Source organism: Eublepharis macularius, chromosome 9 (assembly GCF_028583425.1).
Source record: "Eublepharis macularius isolate TG4126 chromosome 9, MPM_Emac_v1.0, whole genome shotgun sequence".
Taxonomy (NCBI): Eukaryota; Metazoa; Chordata; class Lepidosauria; order Squamata; family Eublepharidae; genus Eublepharis; species Eublepharis macularius.
In genome coordinates this window covers 81,964,317-81,981,705 of record NC_072798.1, presented here as the reverse complement: position 1 = coordinate 81,981,705, position 17,389 = coordinate 81,964,317, and the positions used below count along the sequence as shown (strand labels likewise).

The following is a 17,389-nucleotide window of genomic DNA, read 5'->3' as shown; positions in this document are numbered from 1 at the left end:
AGCCAAGGAGCCGCAGCTGGACCCACCTTCAGCCATCAGCTCAGCCAGGGAGGCCGAGCTGCTAGCCAGGGGACTGCAGCTGGACAGGCCTTCAGCAATCAGCCAAGGCAGGGAGGCTGGGCAGCCAGGGAACAAGGCACAGCTGGTGCTGGTCAGTGGGGCCAGATCAGCTACCCCAGCTGCAACTGCTTGGTGCAGCCCAAGACTGGGCTGGAAGAGGGGTGGGGCAGTAGAAGGAAGCCCTATAAAAGCTGGCTGGGAAGAGCCCTGTGGTGGTGGATGTGAGTAAGGAGTGATAATGTGGAGTGAGAGCGGTGCAATGCAAGAGTGGAGGTTTGGAGGAGAGTTCTGGAAGGAGGGGATGAAGAAGGACACAGGGGGCAAGCAGGCCAGGTTGAGCAGGCCAGCGAGTGGACTGAGAGGGAGTCTGGGTGAGGTATACCGCCCCTCCTTTCACAGAGCAGGGTCCTGCAGCATCCCTGGCCCCCCTATGACGTCAGGAGCAGACCGCCCAATGCCACGCCCAGCGGCAGCGGCGGCAAGCCCTGACAGGCTGCCTCTTTAAGAGCATATGGAAACAGCCAAAGTTGAGTTAATTAAACTCAATATAAGTCAGACACATATGTTCAAACATCCCTGAACAGCTCTTGCTGAAGAACCAAAGGTCTCTGATGACCCAAGTCTAAGTGTCTTTTATGTCTTTATAAATGTTATTCAAACTCAGGATTTCCTTGATAAAAGCATAACGCTTGTAGCTGCTCAATTTATAAACAGCCTTGTATGAAGTGCATGTAGAGAATTGTATCACCTGGGCTCCATCTTCTGTATTTCTTTCCCTGTTCATTTCAAAAGGAATAATTATATGTGTTTCTATGCATGCCCATGTCTTCTTTCTTTATTTCCATCCTGTCCTCTGAGATGCCCTCATTTTCCTCTTGTCTTTTCACCGCTACCAAACAACCATCACTATTACAATAATTTCCACAGTAAGATCTTTCAGGAAATCCAATGTTAAGACTGAAACGAATGATAAATATCTTCATGGATCAAGGTTTTCTCAGCAAATATTTTCCCCTTTTGTTTGCCAGGCAGATGATAGTATTCTCTTAAAACATAGTTTCATCACATTTGTTCATTTGCTGTCTTTTCGTAGTGTCTGTTCTTTGTATTTAGCTACTGATTTAGATAATTAAATTTTATTCTATTAAACAAGAATGCTTCCATTTGAAAATGGTCTAACATTTTCTTCATTTCCTCTCCTCTACAACTGTTAGATTGTCATTACAATACACAGAGCCAGTGAGTTGGATCAAGAGTCTGGAAATAAGGTACTTTTATAAATTACCTGTAATATCTTTAAACATATTTTGTAAAGGGTGGCTGTAAAAACAGGGATATCGAATTCTGAATCAGGATGACTCATGAATTGATTGCCAATCCACATATTTATCATTGTGATCATAGTGTAGTCCCTGGGCCTGCTCAGGCCTGCCATGGAGAAGCTTCTAGAGCTCTGAAGAGTACTTTTTGGTGCTCCCCTCTCCCCTCTGTGCACTGGTTTTCCCACCTTTTTTGGCACACGGAGGGGCGCAGAGAACACTTACCCTCAGTTTTCTCTCTGCCACCACAAACAGTAGAAGTCCTTTTCCGCTCTCTTCTCAATTGTACGTCAGAGCTTCCTCAAGACTTTTATGTTTGTCAGGAAGACTCCCTCTCTCACACACACTTTTTCTCCTGAACTGACAGAACAGAGTTTCTGGAAAAATATAGTAATAATAAATAACAAAGAGGAGCAAATGCAGATGTCTTTCTCACTGGGCTCAGGACCATTTCTCTAACTCCCACCTTTCTGTCTTCAGCCCATCAGGCCTGTTGAGTTCTTACTTTTTGCTTATTACAAAATGGCTGACAAGGCACTTTTTAAAAAAATGTGTTCTCAATAAAGGGCAAGGATGCCATAATTGGACAATCATGCCCTCAGCCTAACTCTGTCTTGGGGAAGAACATGACACAGCTAGATGTTACATTTGCTGCCAATTTACCTGAAGGCAAGGCGTGATAGAGCCTAAAGACTCAAGGCTACTTTATGGGGAAAGGCCTTAGAAGCCTCTTCAAAGGAGAAATCGGCTCTCTCCCCCTTGGCACAACAACCTACAGAAGTTCTTTGGGCTTCCTCCATTCCACCCAGCATTTCCTCAGATCTGACACTTCTGGTGGTTCCAGGGGCTCCCATGTTTCTATTGGGCCCCACTCGTTCCATCTGCAGACATTGAATGGGACTCTGTCCATTGCAGCAGTTATGAGCAGGCTGCAAAAAAAGGCAAAATGCAAAATGAAACATTGGGAACCGAGTGCTCCATCTATCACTTTGAAATCAAAACGTGCTTCTAAGTCCCCATGTAAGAAGAAGCCGTCAACAGCCTTTCCGGTTCTGAGGATCCCACTTCCACATAGCCATTCAGAACCATCTCATCACTCCCTGGCTTCCATTTCGGTCGGATAGATTGTTCACTCTGTTAGCCCATTGCTGTGATTTGACTGGACTGACTTGCTGCCCCTATGCTGCTTTGCTGCCCCTACGCTGCTTTGCTGCCCCTATGCTGCCGTTCTCCACCTGCTTCTTGAGGGCTTCCTAGATCCTCTAGTTTGAGGTACAGTTCCCTGTCATCCAGAGGACCATGGCCATACCCACCTTACAGTCCATGTATGGAAGGATCTTACCCCTTTCAGTACCTTAGAGGGGCCTCCTTACCAATGTTGTATAGATATTTATAGAAGTTGGAGCCATTCTAGAGACTTACTAGAACCTACCTTATGTTTCAAGTGTGACAGGGATGCTGGATCCATTCCTAGCAGGGCCGGCGCGTCAATGGAGGCAGGTCCGGCAATCGCCTCCAGTGCAGAGGCGCCAGAGAGGGCGCGGGGGCGTGTGCTGCAGAGCAATTGAGCGAGAGGGCTGGGAGGATGCACACGCGCCAAGCATTCCCCCTTATCTCCTGCCTGTCGCCTCACAAACTGGAAAGGAGCAGAGGAAAGGTGATAAGTTTGTTTTGGGGAACTGGGGGTGGGGATGGGGTGGAATAATGACAGAAGAAAGCAAAGGGGAAGGGGAAGGAGAAAGCAGGAAGGGCCTAGAGAAACAGCTGCACATCAGGGTGTGCGCTTTGAATGAGCTGCTGAAGACGCAAATCCTCCTTCCAGGCACAAGCCTGCTGGATGCGAGGGTTCCCAAAGACCATTCTGGGGCGGGCTGCTGCTGCTCTCTCTTCCAGGAGGCCCTCGCATTGGGAGTGGGGAGGGGGGCTTGTGCCTGGAAGAAGGATTTACGTCTTCAGCACAGCTGTTTCTGTAGGTCCTTCCTGCTTTCTCCTTTCCCTTCCGCTTTGCTTTCTTCTGTCATTGTTCCATCCCATCCCCCCTCCCTCGCATTGGGAGTGGGGAGGGGGGCTTGTGCCTGGAAGAAGGATTTACGTCTTCAGCATAGCTGTTTCTGTAGGTCCTTCCCGCTTTCTCCTTTCCCTTCCGCTTTGCTTTCTTCTGTCATTGTTCCATCCCATCCCTCCAAGAAAACTTGCATGACGCTTGTCTCATTTGGTCTGGCTCTAAGTTGCCTTGTGCTGCTGCCACCGCCGCTAATATACAGCTGCGGGCCAGGGTGGCAGGTGGCCAGGGCGGTGCGGGGCAACTGAGCAGTCAGGGTGTGCGGGTGCACACATGTGCACGTGCACAGGGGTGGCAACAGCCCTGAAGCTCCCCCCCCCCAGCCTCAGACACCAGAAACTCTGGCACCAGCCCTGATTTCTAGCTAACTGGTTCCGTTTGAAGGTAAACCTTCAGTTCCATCTGAACATTGATTCCAAAGTAGATATTGCTTTGGAACCATCATCTGTGGATCCATTTGCTGATCTTCCTGAGCAATCTCCTAGTGAAGACCTGTGTCTTTACACTGAGAAGAAGGACTAAATCTTTGGAGATAGAAATCACCACTCCAGCTCCACAGTCTAAGGATCACGTTTTTAGGGCCATGAGTTCTACTTCTAGGTGACCCATTGCCTTGCCTATTATGGAGGGACTTCTAGATGTTACCATGGATCCCTGGAATAATTCTGCACCAGTCCCTGCTTCTCTAAAGAAAATAGAGGATCTCTACTGGCCAAAGTAGGACTCTTCTTTTCACTCTAATTCTATCATGGGCCATTTCTGGACAGCCAAAGCATCTGGAAGATTGCATGAAACTCACGGAATGAAGCGTCTTCCTAGCGTGACTTCCCACCACGATCCTGTTTAATGGTGTGATTTCTTGATATTATCGTACCGTTAAAGGGGATCGTGCCAGGAAATTGTGCTAGGAAGACACTTCGTTCCATGAGTTTTGTGCAGTCTTACAGGTGCGTGTGAAAATGGCCGTGGTGGAGATTCTGCAAGGCAAGCAAAAAAGTTCCAAACACAAAGCACTGCTGGACAGGGAAGGATGGAAACTGAGCCCATAAAGAAGGAAATGTTATCATCCTCTGCTTTATGGTTTAAAATCTCTAATTATCCATCTATTATGGTGAGATATCAATTATCTTTGTGGGAGAAGATCACCCTTACTTAGAGCTGCTTTCAGAAGATAAGCGAAAATTGGCAAGGGTTCTACACTTAGAGCTGCAAACTGTCTAATTAATTCCACCAAACATTTTGTGGATTGTGCTGCAAGGAAACTTGCTTTGGCTATCACACTCCGCTGGCACTCCTAGCTCAGATCCATCACACTTTCAAAAGAGGTCAAGGCCTGTACTGAAGATCTTTCATTTGAAGCAAAAGAGATTTTTAGCTCCCCAACTGACAATGCTCTAGATAAAATCCAGAAAAACAGGTTCACTTTGAGTGACACTGAGTGTCACTCAACCTCACCCTTATTCCAGATTCTGCCCATACATCAAGTTCTTCTCATATCAATATAGGGGCCAGCATTTCTATCCACATCTCTCGCACCCTCGTCACCAATATGAAATACCTTACCAGTCTGGTCCTCCTAACCAGACCCGCAGATGCTTTAACAACTAGAGAGGGGGAAACAGCATTCACAATTAGCAAAACCTTCCTCTGCCACTCAGAAACAGGGTTTTTGATCCTTCTGCAGTTGCTAACGTTGGTTCGCTAATTTATGTTTCCCCTGTTACTTGGGAAATTATCTGTGACTTTGGGTGCTCTCTCTTGTTCAGTCTGGTTATGTTAGAGTTTCTTTCCAGACCACCCACCCACCCCTCCTAGTTCCCATCAGTTCCCTTTGCAGTTCTGCGGGCAGATGTTCTGAGTTTATTACCCAAAGGTCATGTAGAAGAGCTCCCAGTTCATGAGTGGTTTACAGGATTTTATTTACGCTATTTTTTGGTAAATGGAAAAAGGGGAGGAGACCTATTTTAGACCTCAGATTGCTGAGTAAATACTTAAATATTAAAAGGTTTTGCATGGTTTCCAATACAAATATTGTACCTCTACTAAGAAAAGATGCTTGGTTTGCCACCATAGATCTACTGGATGTCTATTTCTATGTTTCAATACATGTTTTACGCTACCATGTTTTATCACTTCAAGAGGCATACTTGTTTTCCTAAATAAATCAGCCATGATGTTTGTTCCCTGAACTTGAAAGGGTCCTTTAGTCTTGTTTTCCTCTGATTCCCACATACAGGAGCATGAGGTGCAAATAAAGCAACAGAAAGGGAATAGCATTTTGATATTTTCCTTATGGAAATCTAGCACAGCAAGCTGAAAGGGGAACAGCTATTTCCTCCATGCTTTGCTAATTTCCTATTAGCATGAAGTTGATTGATTTGTTTAGTGTTTCAAAAAAAAAAAAACCTCAAAGAAACATCCAAAGCTGCAAGCCGGCGCATTCATTCTGAAAAGGGGCAGCCTGTTCTACCATGTCAGAGTTCTGCCTTCTCATTTCCACTTCATTCTCCTGCATGCCTAATTGTAGCCCTTCCTGAAACGAAACCTTGCCTTCAAGTCATAGATGACTTGTGGCAACCCCTGGTGGAGTTTTCATGGCAGAGGTGGTTTGCCATTACCTGGCTCTGCAACCCTGGTCTTCGTTGGAAGTCTCCCATCCAAATGTTAACCAAGGCCAACACTGCTTAGCTTCTGAGATCTGATGAGATCTAGCTCACCTGGACTATCCAGGTCATGGCCCTTCCTACCATGTGGCAAATTCCTTATGAAAAGGGGAGGGGACCTGAAACAGCACTTTCCAATATGGCCTGGGGATGAACTGGTCCAAGACATAATCCCACCAGACTTGTTTAGGGCTGTTTTGACCATGCACCAACCATATGATAAATTTCATATCATAATGTACACAGTGTGAATTAATGTATATCAATGCAACAAAATAATGCCATCTAGGTTGCGTATGTATTCTCTTATTGCATCCTGCTTCTTTTTTGTCCTTTTGGAGAAGTTTCGTTTTCAAAGAACAAACCAATTCAAAAGCAGTGAGAGGTCATTTAGAGAAGAAACAAAATTAAAGATTCATTTAACAGCAGAGTGCTGATACCAAATATTTAATGTAAATTTCTTGCACTGTAGCTCAGGGTTTACAAACTGCCATATGAGGATGCCTTTCTTTGCAGAACAAAATTCTGTTATATTAACACAGACATGTCTTTTGCTAGGTTTTCATTTTTTAAAAATTCCTTTACATAACTAAGTATCTTCCCATTTTTCCTAAAAACAAAGGAAGGTGGCAGAGAAGATATTAGCCTTTTTCAGGTGTTACACTGCAATTGCACAACTGATGGTTCATAAATGTATATCCATTCCATTATTTTTCTCACTTGATGACTTTCCCTCCTTGAAAAGGCCTGTTTGAGGAGATATGAAACTTGGCCCCGATATAGCATTTGAAGACTTAGTTCCTCAAAAACCCTGAGAAGCTTTTCGTCCTAACTTGATGTACTCAAGAAGGTCAGACTCAGCATGAAAAAAAGTTCTTGGTTTGTATGTCTGATCTCTTCCAGCTTAAGGGACTTACTGAGGCATTATTAGGGGCCTTTCAAAGCCTGGCACCAGCAGTCTGTGGCATTTTATCAGTGATGGGTCGTCCACACATTCGACGCATGAAAAGATGCTGGTAGTCATCAAGAGATGAGTATGCTTGCATGGACCAGACCTAGGTTAGCAACAGTCAGCCTGGCTGTATTTGCAAGGGAACCAATATTCACTGAGCTTCCATAGAGAGTTAATTCATAGGTTCTCCAGGGCTGTGAAACATGAAAAAAGAAATCACAAATGTGTACAGGTACCTTGTACACTTGAGGGCTAGTTGATACAATTCCTGAGCACATGGCCAGTCAGATTGTCTGTCTAAGCTAGTATTTTATCGACTCTGCCTGTGCTAAAGACGTCATCTGGGCAGTCCCATCATATACATAACCTACAATTCCATATGCCTCTGTTCAGTAGAATGGGTTTGATCCAGTGACACATGAACAGAAAAGGAAATGTAGTGAAGTATGTTTTGTCTTGCCCAGGGAACAGCACAATGGCTGCAACAACACAGCACTTCAATTTTAAATTATATAATAGGACGCATATGGAACAATGTAAAATACCACAGATGGTTCACGTGATTTTATTACATTTGGTTTGGCAACTGTATCAGAAGAAATACCTTGTGCAATGTCGTGGGCGTGTGGAAAAGATAGTGAAGATACAATCCCTTTCACTTATTGCAAGCAGACAAAGAGGAAAAGTTGGAGAGTTTCCACTCTCACAAGGACTATTTTGCACACGGAACTCTTCCATAGGATCCAAACCAATGTTTGCATACTGGAATATATAGTATTTATTTAAAACACTTCTATGTCACCTTTCCACCAATCCCATGGTCCCCAAGGCAGTGAACATTTCAAACATTAAAACAGCATTTAAAATACACGGACGGACGGACGGATGGATGGACGGACGGACGGACATTTTAATATATTATTAAATATATTGTTTAAAACGATTAAACAAAACATGGACACACAAACCGGGGAAAATGCTAATAAGAGAGAGTGAGGGAATGCCAAACAAAACAAAAGGCTTGTGAAAGACATAAGGGATAGGCCCACAGAACTTTGTAGGAAAAAAGTCTCCCCTCCTTGTAAAGTTGATGCATCCTGAATACATTTTGTGTTGTTATTAGCCCAAATATTTTGCCAGTTGCTGTGACTGGGGACATCCAGAAACAGGGATAGCCAAAGTGGTGGTGAATACAGGCTGGATGGTCAGGGGACATAGAGTATAAGTACAGGAGGGCAGAGTTTGCTGTCCCAATGCTTTGCCCGTAGTTCCCCTGAAATTAATACTGTGTGCCTTAGTCCTTCATCCCTGCCTAACATAGTGGCTTACCAGAGGGATTACATAGTACTGTAGGGAAAATATAATTGATCAAACTGAAGTGGTGGGGAGTTATTCTAACGAGTAATAAAAGCCCACCATGAATCTGGGTAAATAATGTTAAATTTAAAAGCTTAAATCTTCTTGCGCCATGGTTCAGAGGGTTTTCAACAAGCAACAGTGGATGGCTTGCAGTGGATGGCTTGCAAAATCCAACCAGATGTTACAACGCAGCACTGACAGCTTCCATTAGAACAGCATCTGGCAGATCTACAAAATGAAAAACCTGTAATTATTTAGGAACTTTTACTGTTAAAAAACGTTGCTCTGGGAGAAGAACCTTGTTCAATGCAGTTCAATGCAGCTTTGCAGATGCATTGGGAGCAGCATTGTGAGCTGCCAGCAGGCCACGATTCTAGGCATTTTAACATTGCTGGGATACAAGATTTTCATGTTACAAATCCCCTCTTCCTAACTACTTTCTCAGCTGGGGGGGGGGGAGGGCAGGGGTCCAAGACCAGCCCCAGATGTTCTATAGAATCATTAATCTTTCAATAGTTGAGATTTGCCTTCTGTTTTTTACTCCTCATGTCATCATATTTTTTAAAAAAATTCAGAGCAATTTGCCACATTTAAAGCACTCCGCAATCCATACGGAAGTATGTATGGTATTATAGTCACACATGTTGATATATGTAAAATCTGGAAAAGGGAAATGTGATAGCAGTATCAACTGTACAACAGTCTTATGTAAATCATGGCTTATAGAATTGTAATAAACAAGCCTCAAGTTTCTCCAACATGATGTCCAAACCACTGATAACTGAATAAGAGGAGCTGGCCCAGAATATATGACTGCATTTCCTCAGTCTGGAAATAGCAGTGAGAATGCATAGGAGCCCTGGGGATCCCAGATAGGGTTACCAGATCACCTGCTATGGTGGGAGACCTTCTTCTGATAACCTGTTCTTCCTGATCTGGGTAGCGAGGGAGAAAAATAAACCAAAAAATTGCCACTGCACCTCTGGTATGACATCATTTCCAGGGAAAACCTAGGCATCAGTCGACTCTAGGAGTTGCCAGAAACTCTACAGTTTCCCCTGGAAGTGACATCATGCTGTTGCCAGTGGTGTGCCCCATGTCCCCATCCCCAGACTTTTGGCAGTTGCTAGGCTCTGCCTGGCAACCTTAACCCCACTAGGGTTACCAACTCAGGGTTGGGAAATTCCTCGAGATTTAGGGGGTTGGCTCCTGGGGAGGGTGGGGTTTAGGGAGGGGAGAGAATTTAGTGGGGTTACATATAATGCCTACCCTCCAAAGCAGCCATTCTCTGCAGGGGGACTAACACCTGTTGACTGGAGATCAGTTATAATTCTGTGAGATCTCCAGGACCCATCTGGGGATTGGCAAATCTACCCATGGTAAACTTTCAGAAGGGATTTTCATCAATGGAGTAAACTTTTACTTCCCTCCTTCCACCCGCAGCCTAAAATGTCCTCTAAATGATGCTCCCCATGAGCTGGTATCTCCAGCAACAGCATGAGGGAGTAATCAGAGGTCTGCAGCAGGGGGAATTGTGAGAATCACCCCTGTCCCAATTGTCTATGGGATCTACCCACAAAAAGATTTTTAGGAGGCCATAGGAGATGGCCATAAGGTGAAGCAAAGCTGGAAGTAATAGGAGGGAAAACAGAGGTGATGGGTAGGACCCAATGGAATGTCAAGAATGAACTTAGGTTGTGGATTTTGTAGGTCTAAGAAGTGGGTACAACTTGATAATTTCAGAAATAATGGAAGAGGCATTTTTCTCTCTCAACACTTATTCAAAACAATTACACTCCTGTTCAGGCATATGTTCTCTAGTAAACAGCAACTGTGTCCATCTTTGTGCACATGAATCTGTCCTCCCCAAGAAGGAGAGGCCCCTCTTCTTCTGCCCAAAGCAAATAACTTCTACATGCCTCCTTCTTCCTATGCTGTTAACCTTCAGCAGAAGATTCAAATTAAGGAAGTTCTCCAGCTTCTCGTTTGGTGTAGTACGGGACTCTAATCTGGAGAACCAAGTTTGATACCCCACTCCTCCACTTGAAGCCAGCTGGGTGACCTGGAGCTCTCTCAGCCCCACCTACCTCACAAGGTGTTTGTTGTGTGGATAATAATAACATACTTTGTGAACTGCTCTGAGTGGGTGTTAAGTTGTCCTGAAGGGCGGCATGTAATTTAAATGTTATGTTATTATAGCTTCCATGTTTGCACCTTTCAGCTCTGCAGCATGCAAAGCAATCTGCTGTAGCACAATGGTTAAGTATTTGGGCTGCGAATCAGCACTCTGCTGGTTCGACTCCCATTACTGCCATGAGCTCAGCAGGTCGCCTCGGGTAAGACACTCCTCTCATCTCCAGCTCCCCAGCTGTATTGTGGGGATAATAATAATACTGACTTTGTTCACTGCTCTGAGTGGGCACTAGTCTGTCCAGATGGGTGGTATATAAGCACACTGTTTATTATTATCATGATGATGATGATGATGACGACGACGACTATCATCATCATCTTTGCAGGTATCTCTAGCTCTGCAAAGCTGAATGGCACCTTTACAGTTTTAAGTAGATATCTAACTGCAACAGCAGTGAGAGACTGTTATATGCTCGAAAATGGAAAGCCACAATATTACCTACAATAGCGGAAAGGCTGGAGAAGATAGAATATACCGAGATGGCCAGACTTACATCTTTGATTAGGGAAAAGGCATTGGATAAATATATTGTTTCCTGAAAGCCCTTTATAGACTTTTTGTGGGAAACAGAGAAAAAGAACTGATGGTTTGAGCATTTGAAGATTAAGAGGTGGAGAAAAATGTTCTAGAGGGAAAGGAAACATAGTAATTTAGGATTAATTTGGAGTTAAGGTATAATATTGATGGTAAGGGTAAATCTGGAGTTAAAGTATTTTGTTTCTTTTGTTTGTTTCTTTTTCGGCAGATATCTGTTTTTTCCTTTTTTCTCCTTTTGCTGTCTTTTTATTAATTTGGAAAAAAAAATTTCAATAAAAACAATACAGATTAAAAGTATATATTTTAACTGAATCCATGTTTCTACCACCTGTTATCTTGATGCTTTTCCACTGTAGCTTCCAACAGTGGGTTCTGTGATTCTTTTCTCTCTAGATTTGTGATGACCAACAGGTTCTACGGAGGCTCTGCTCGAAACTGGCTCACTTTAGATTACGTTGAGATTGTACAAGACAATGAGACTGCTGCTACATTTAATGTCTCCATGATCTCCAGTCCTGTGGAGTACTCATTTCGTTGCCAGCTGGTGGGAACAAGCAGCCAGTATGGTGCAATGCTAATTCCAGGGAATGATGCAGCAAAAAGCTGGGAAATTGTCATTTCTGATTTCCAAGTGAGTACACATTGTCCATTTCGGAGGCAATTCTAAAGCTATTACTGATAGTAAGAGTTTCTGAAAGACATCTATACAACTTCACCTTTGCCTTTCCTTCAGCCTCAAGGCAGAGTGAAAAGAGGTGTGTTCTCCCAAACAACAGTCCCCGTTCCACTCCTCCAGTGAGTTATTCAATAATGAGGAGAGAGGTAAAGAGAGTATGGACTATGTACAGAATGGTAAGGACACCAAAGCACAAAGAACCAGGAGATGCCATAAAACCATCCCCTGAAAAGAATACCTCCTCTTTTATTAAAATGGCTTCTTTGCCGCTTTAAACTGGGCTGCTATTGCAAAGCCAGTGTGATAGTTAAATGGTAGAGCACATCTTGTTCCTATGAAAGGCTCTGTGCTCAGCCCCATAGTTGAGGCATACGCCGTCCCTTTCAGGCTTCTTCCTCCAAATAGGCCCCACCTTCTCTAGACTGCTCCAGACACTGCCCTGTTGCTGCTTATGTGCTTTCACTCTCTTTCTGTATTATCTGTTTGAGCCATTCTTATAAAAACAAATGACATTATATGAGGAAAGAAGGACGGCAGGTAGGAATTCATTGATCCTGCCCCTGAGCTTCTGTGTTATCCCCAGCCAGCAGAGAAAGGGACTGAGGCCTGAAAGATGAAGAACAAATACAGTACCAGAAGTTATTTTGGTTTCTCTCCTCAGATTTGCCCATTTTGACTACTATTATCTTTTCCCTGATAATTTTATGATAAAATGTGATCAGTCTTATTGCTGGTTTTTATTATTGTTTAGGTTGATGGTCTCTTGATGGTCTATTTTATGATTTATGATTGTTTTATTTGATTGTGGGAAGCTGAACGAGGAGTATTTATGCTAAGGATTGCTAGGTATAAATATTTTAAAGAAAGGAAAAATAAACATGTGAAACAAGTACATGACAGTTTATCATGTACTTGCTTCTTGCATGGCATGCAGGAATTTTAACTAATCATTTATACATTTATGGAAATATATAATAAATATTCATGGGTGGTAAACAGGTGAATCAAAAATTCACTATGGGTCCAGCCACAGCTATGATTAATGCTCTGCAAACCCAGGACAACTCCCAGAGAACTCCCAGCTTTGAAGAGAAATCCGATTTATCTTTTAAAAATTGGAACTGTAAAATGTTAGGAATGTTGTCTGCATATGCTCAGATGGCTGAGAAAAAAACTGGATTGGGGGAAAGGGGGAGCAGCAGGAAGGGAAAGGAATTTTCCATCCCCAATGAATTGTGAGTTCCCACATCTATACACACACTATACACACACTAGCAACAGAGGATAATGAAATGTATTAGTATTTAAAGGTGGACTTTTGGGGAGATGTGTGTGCTGTTTATAATATATGACTATATGCCACTACCTCTCTCAAGTAGGAGAAATGTGTTACCCTCTCTTTTTACTTTTTCAGATCCTAGGGATTTTAGGAATGTTATTGGTATATCCTACTGTTGCAAAGTGTCTTTCACATTGTATCTTTATATAGGGTCAAAGAGTCAGGAGAAAGCACTCAGGAAGGATACACAATAAAGTTTTTTTGGGGGAAAAAACCCCTCCACTATTCTTTCAAAATACAGCAAATAGGAGAGCTAGAATCTTTGTCTAAGGACCTTGAAAAATTTTGTGTGTGAGGGAGAAAGAGACAAAGAGAGAATGCTATTTTATATGTATTTATAAACGTAGTCATCAAAAAGCTTCAGACAATTGCATTTCCCCCCACTACTGGAGTTCAACAGCGTCCACCGCGGCAGTGGCAAAACACAAAGAAGATTACAGCAGAATGGAATATTACAATGCCAAACTAGACAAGGCATTTTAAGACAATTAAAGCTCCATACTGAGTCTGATTTGGTGGGGGGGGAAGGTTAGAAGAGCAATTCTGTTGCATCCTGAAACAGCAAGCATTCCTGCCTTCAGCTCCCTCGGTCCTTCAGCTTCTTTGGCTGTCTTCACACAAAATGCTTGATTAAGATCAAAGCCTTGCGACATACTTCAGGTACAAAGTACATATTATTTTTTAGGCGCTCAATACTCAGTGGAAACCCAAAATGGCATTATGCATCGTCTTCTTTCCTCAGTCAGCCATTCAGATCATAGTGCATGACACCTTTTGCAACTCTGGCCTGATGCTTGAGGAGGAACTAAGCAAGGAATTGTTGTTGTTGTTATTAATGCCATTTATAGTCTGCCTTTCTCACTGAGACTCAAGGCGGATTACACAGTGTGAGATTACTACAGTTAATATCAAGGACATTTCCATAAACAATGCCATAGGGTTAATAAATATGTTTACAAAGACATAATATTAGCAAGAATCCAGTACAGGGTTGACGATATGTTGAAACGGAGCATAAACAATTATAGAACTGACATTAGACAACATGAAGCACAGGTAGCCCATAGGAGCACATATTTAAAGCAACATAAGGCAACATAGTGGTGAAGTCTTTGGCCCCTAACTTATTAGCGAAGCATCTGAGACCGCCCCCCCCCAACCCCGACAACACAGTCCTATCTGAGTAAAAAGCCTTTTTGAATAATTTGGTTTTGCATCGTTTGTAGAAAGCCAGGAGAGTGGAAAGCAGCCCATGTATGGGCTGCTGTTGATTTCGCCCATGTGCAGGGTGGCACCTGCAGGAGACCCTGAATGAAGTTGCTGTGGAAGAACATAGGGAGGGAGGTGGTCCCACAGGTATCCTGGACCAAGGTCATGAAGATCTTTGTATGTGACAACCAATACCTTGAAATGAGCACAGTAACTGATAGGTAGTCAATGGAGTGACTACAGGATGGGAGTGATGTTCATGCTCCTGATCAGGGCTTTTTTTCAGCAGGAACGCAGTGGAACAGAGTTGCGGAACCTCTTGAAAATGGTCACATGGCTGGTGGCCCCGCCCCCTGATCCCCAGACAGAGGGGAGTTTAGATTGCCCTCTGTGCCGCCAAGCGGCATGAAGGGCAATCTAAACCCCCCTCTGTCTGGAGATCAGGGGGCGGGGCCACCAGCCATGTGACCATTTTCTCCTAGGGCAACCCACTGAGTTCCACCACCTCTTTTCCCAGGGAAAAAAGCCCTGCTCCTGATAATAGTCAAGCCTCAGCATTTTGTACCAATTGTCCTATCCAATGTGCCCCAAATCAAAAGACAGAGACCAAGTGCATAAACATGCAGCAACAAAGGATACTGAATGGCCACTGGAGGTTGCTGAGCTGATTTCCCAGCCCCTGACCTGTTTTCCAGCTATTTTTTAAAGGTTTAAACTTTTTTTTAGCTTTGTTTTTAATTTTTTGTTTACTGTAGATTCTTAAAAGGGGGGGGGGGTGTTTGAATTTCTGTTTGTGCCTGTGCAGAATGGCCTCTGCTTCAGGGGAGACACAGAAGGAGATACGAGTGATCCTGGCAGTGAGAGAAAAGGCTCATTGCTGCAGGCCTATTCTGGGCCTCTCTCCTTCCCTACCTTGCATGGAGATTATGCCATTGCGAAGGAAATCCAGATCGTACTGATCTTTCTCCCATCCAAAAACCAAATCAACTGTTCAGTTCTAACTCAAGAACTTTATCTCCTGATTAAAGTAATAAATATTTCTGGATGATACAATGAAAGCACCCCTTCGCTGTTTAAGGAGCTGAGTGGTAGAACCCAACCTTTGTAAGACAGAAAATTCCAAGTTTAAGTTCAAGATCTCAGACTTTACATAAAAACCTGGACAGCCGGGTTCAAAAGACATGATGTGTGTTTGCTCTGAATTAGCATAACATAGTTCTTAAATGCATGAGGGTTATACAGTAATCTTGACAAGAGATCGGTTAAATGCCTAATCTTTATGAAAAACTTAATAGGTGCTACCTTCTAGTTTTCCTAGGCGACAGCCTTAAAATACCCCTTCATTTCTGAAGTTGAACTTACACCTTTCTCGTGGTTACAATAACTACAAGGGCATGTCGTTAATGAACACACAGTGTGAGGAAGTAGAACACGAAGTACACATCGCTCCTGTGTCTTCTCTTTTGCAGATTCAAGCTTTCAGCGTTCAAAACACCACCTTTTCATATGCAAGCGACTGTACATCCTTCTTTACCCCTGCAATCTGGATGGCTCTGGTGACCTCATTAGTTTTGTTACTGATCCTCACTTACGGAATCCACATGATTGTAAATCTCACAACAAACAATAGATTTGACGACCCTAAAGGTTCACGTCTTTCTGTTCCAGAGACTGAATAACTGTGTATCTAAATTTAATGTAACAGTGAATGCCTTTCAGACCTAATAATGTAGAGGAAAGCACAAGCAAAGTTATGCATGATGTGTAAGCTTTGGACAAGGGTTTGCTTTTAAAAAAAACATGCGATTGTTAGCAGCAGTGATAATTCTGCCAGCTGTTACCTCTTTTTAATAGTCGCCGGAATGAAGGTCTTGAGCAGCAAAGCTGATGCCACTCGCAGTGGTTGCCAGCCATTAAGACGACCAGTAGGTAGTGCCAATTGCTTTATAATTGCTGTTTGAAAAGTGTGTTATAAAGCTATTCTGGAGAAGGATTTTAAAGCAAAGCTTAATTCAGAAATTACTTGTTGAATTTTTAATATCTTTTAAAAAATCCATTCTTTCCAAATACTATGGTCAAATAAAACATAGGAAATGAACTTAAATGGAGATTTCACACCCTCCGTTTATATAATCACATTTCTATAGCTTTCTCTGATCTTTTCAACTCTCCCCCCCCCCCATGAACTACATCTGAAACGTCCTTTTTTGAAACCGCCCGATGTGCAATCGCTTCCACATCTGCTATCCAAAGAGAAATTGTGATCTTGGAAAGTTGCCATTCTTCCGGTGATGAACTGTCATCAAATACATATTAGGCCATTTTTCAGTCCTCATGTCCCTGTGCATGTTGTCACTCTCCGATTCCAAAAATCCATGACTCCACAGCAGATTGTGATTGTTTGTGTATGCCACAGTACATGGTCATTGCTTCTGTTCTGTGATGATTTGTGCACCTGTGCCTTTTTTCTCCATGCCTGCAATGCCACAGAACATGAAGCACGCTATGATGTTACACGGAAATGTTGCCGTGTTCAGTAAGGCCTGTTTGCTCACTCACTAGAGAACATTTAAGAAAAGGCAGTATTCTAAATAGTGCCAATGAATGTAGGGAGTACAAACACCAAGGTGCTGGGCAGCAGAGACCTGCCATGTCTTTGGAAGGACGAATTGCAGGAGGGATTAGAAAAAGAAAATCCATGAATGGTTTTGGAGAGGGATTTATGAACAGTCTTCTTTACACAAGGAACTTATGTAACTCTGTGTTTTAGAATTTAGAAAATAAAATAAATAATATAGTAAAAAAAATTAGAAGGGCAGATTTCATGGTTTCACCCTAAAATGCAAAGTATCTGCTACTTGTGGACACAAGACTGAAAGAAAAGGCATTTTTTCATTTCTTTTTCTTCTCCTACATGGGAGGTTGTGGGTACTGCAGCACATTCGTATGGCTAGCACAGCAGTGCATTTTTTAGTTTTACCACACCAATTCATATTTCATATTTAACTACAGATTAGTC

General features: G+C 43.0%; 1 protein-coding gene across 2 annotated transcripts in view; it reads left to right on the top strand.

Annotated features, from left to right (window-relative positions):
* Positions 1-17,059, top strand: part of LOC129335940 (V-type proton ATPase subunit S1-like) — a 97,427-nt gene extending 80,368 nt beyond the window's left edge. For both annotated transcript variants that reach the window (XM_054988834.1, XM_054988833.1), the window contains exons 8-10: positions 1,275-1,328; positions 11,540-11,777; positions 15,840-17,059. In XM_054988834.1, coding sequence (XP_054844809.1) covers positions 1,275-1,328; positions 11,540-11,777; positions 15,840-16,049 — 502 coding nt within the window. In that variant the 3' untranslated portion in view covers positions 16,050-17,059. The remainder of the gene's footprint in view (positions 1-1,274; positions 1,329-11,539; positions 11,778-15,839) is intronic.
* The last annotated feature ends 330 nt before the right edge of the window (positions 17,060-17,389 follow it).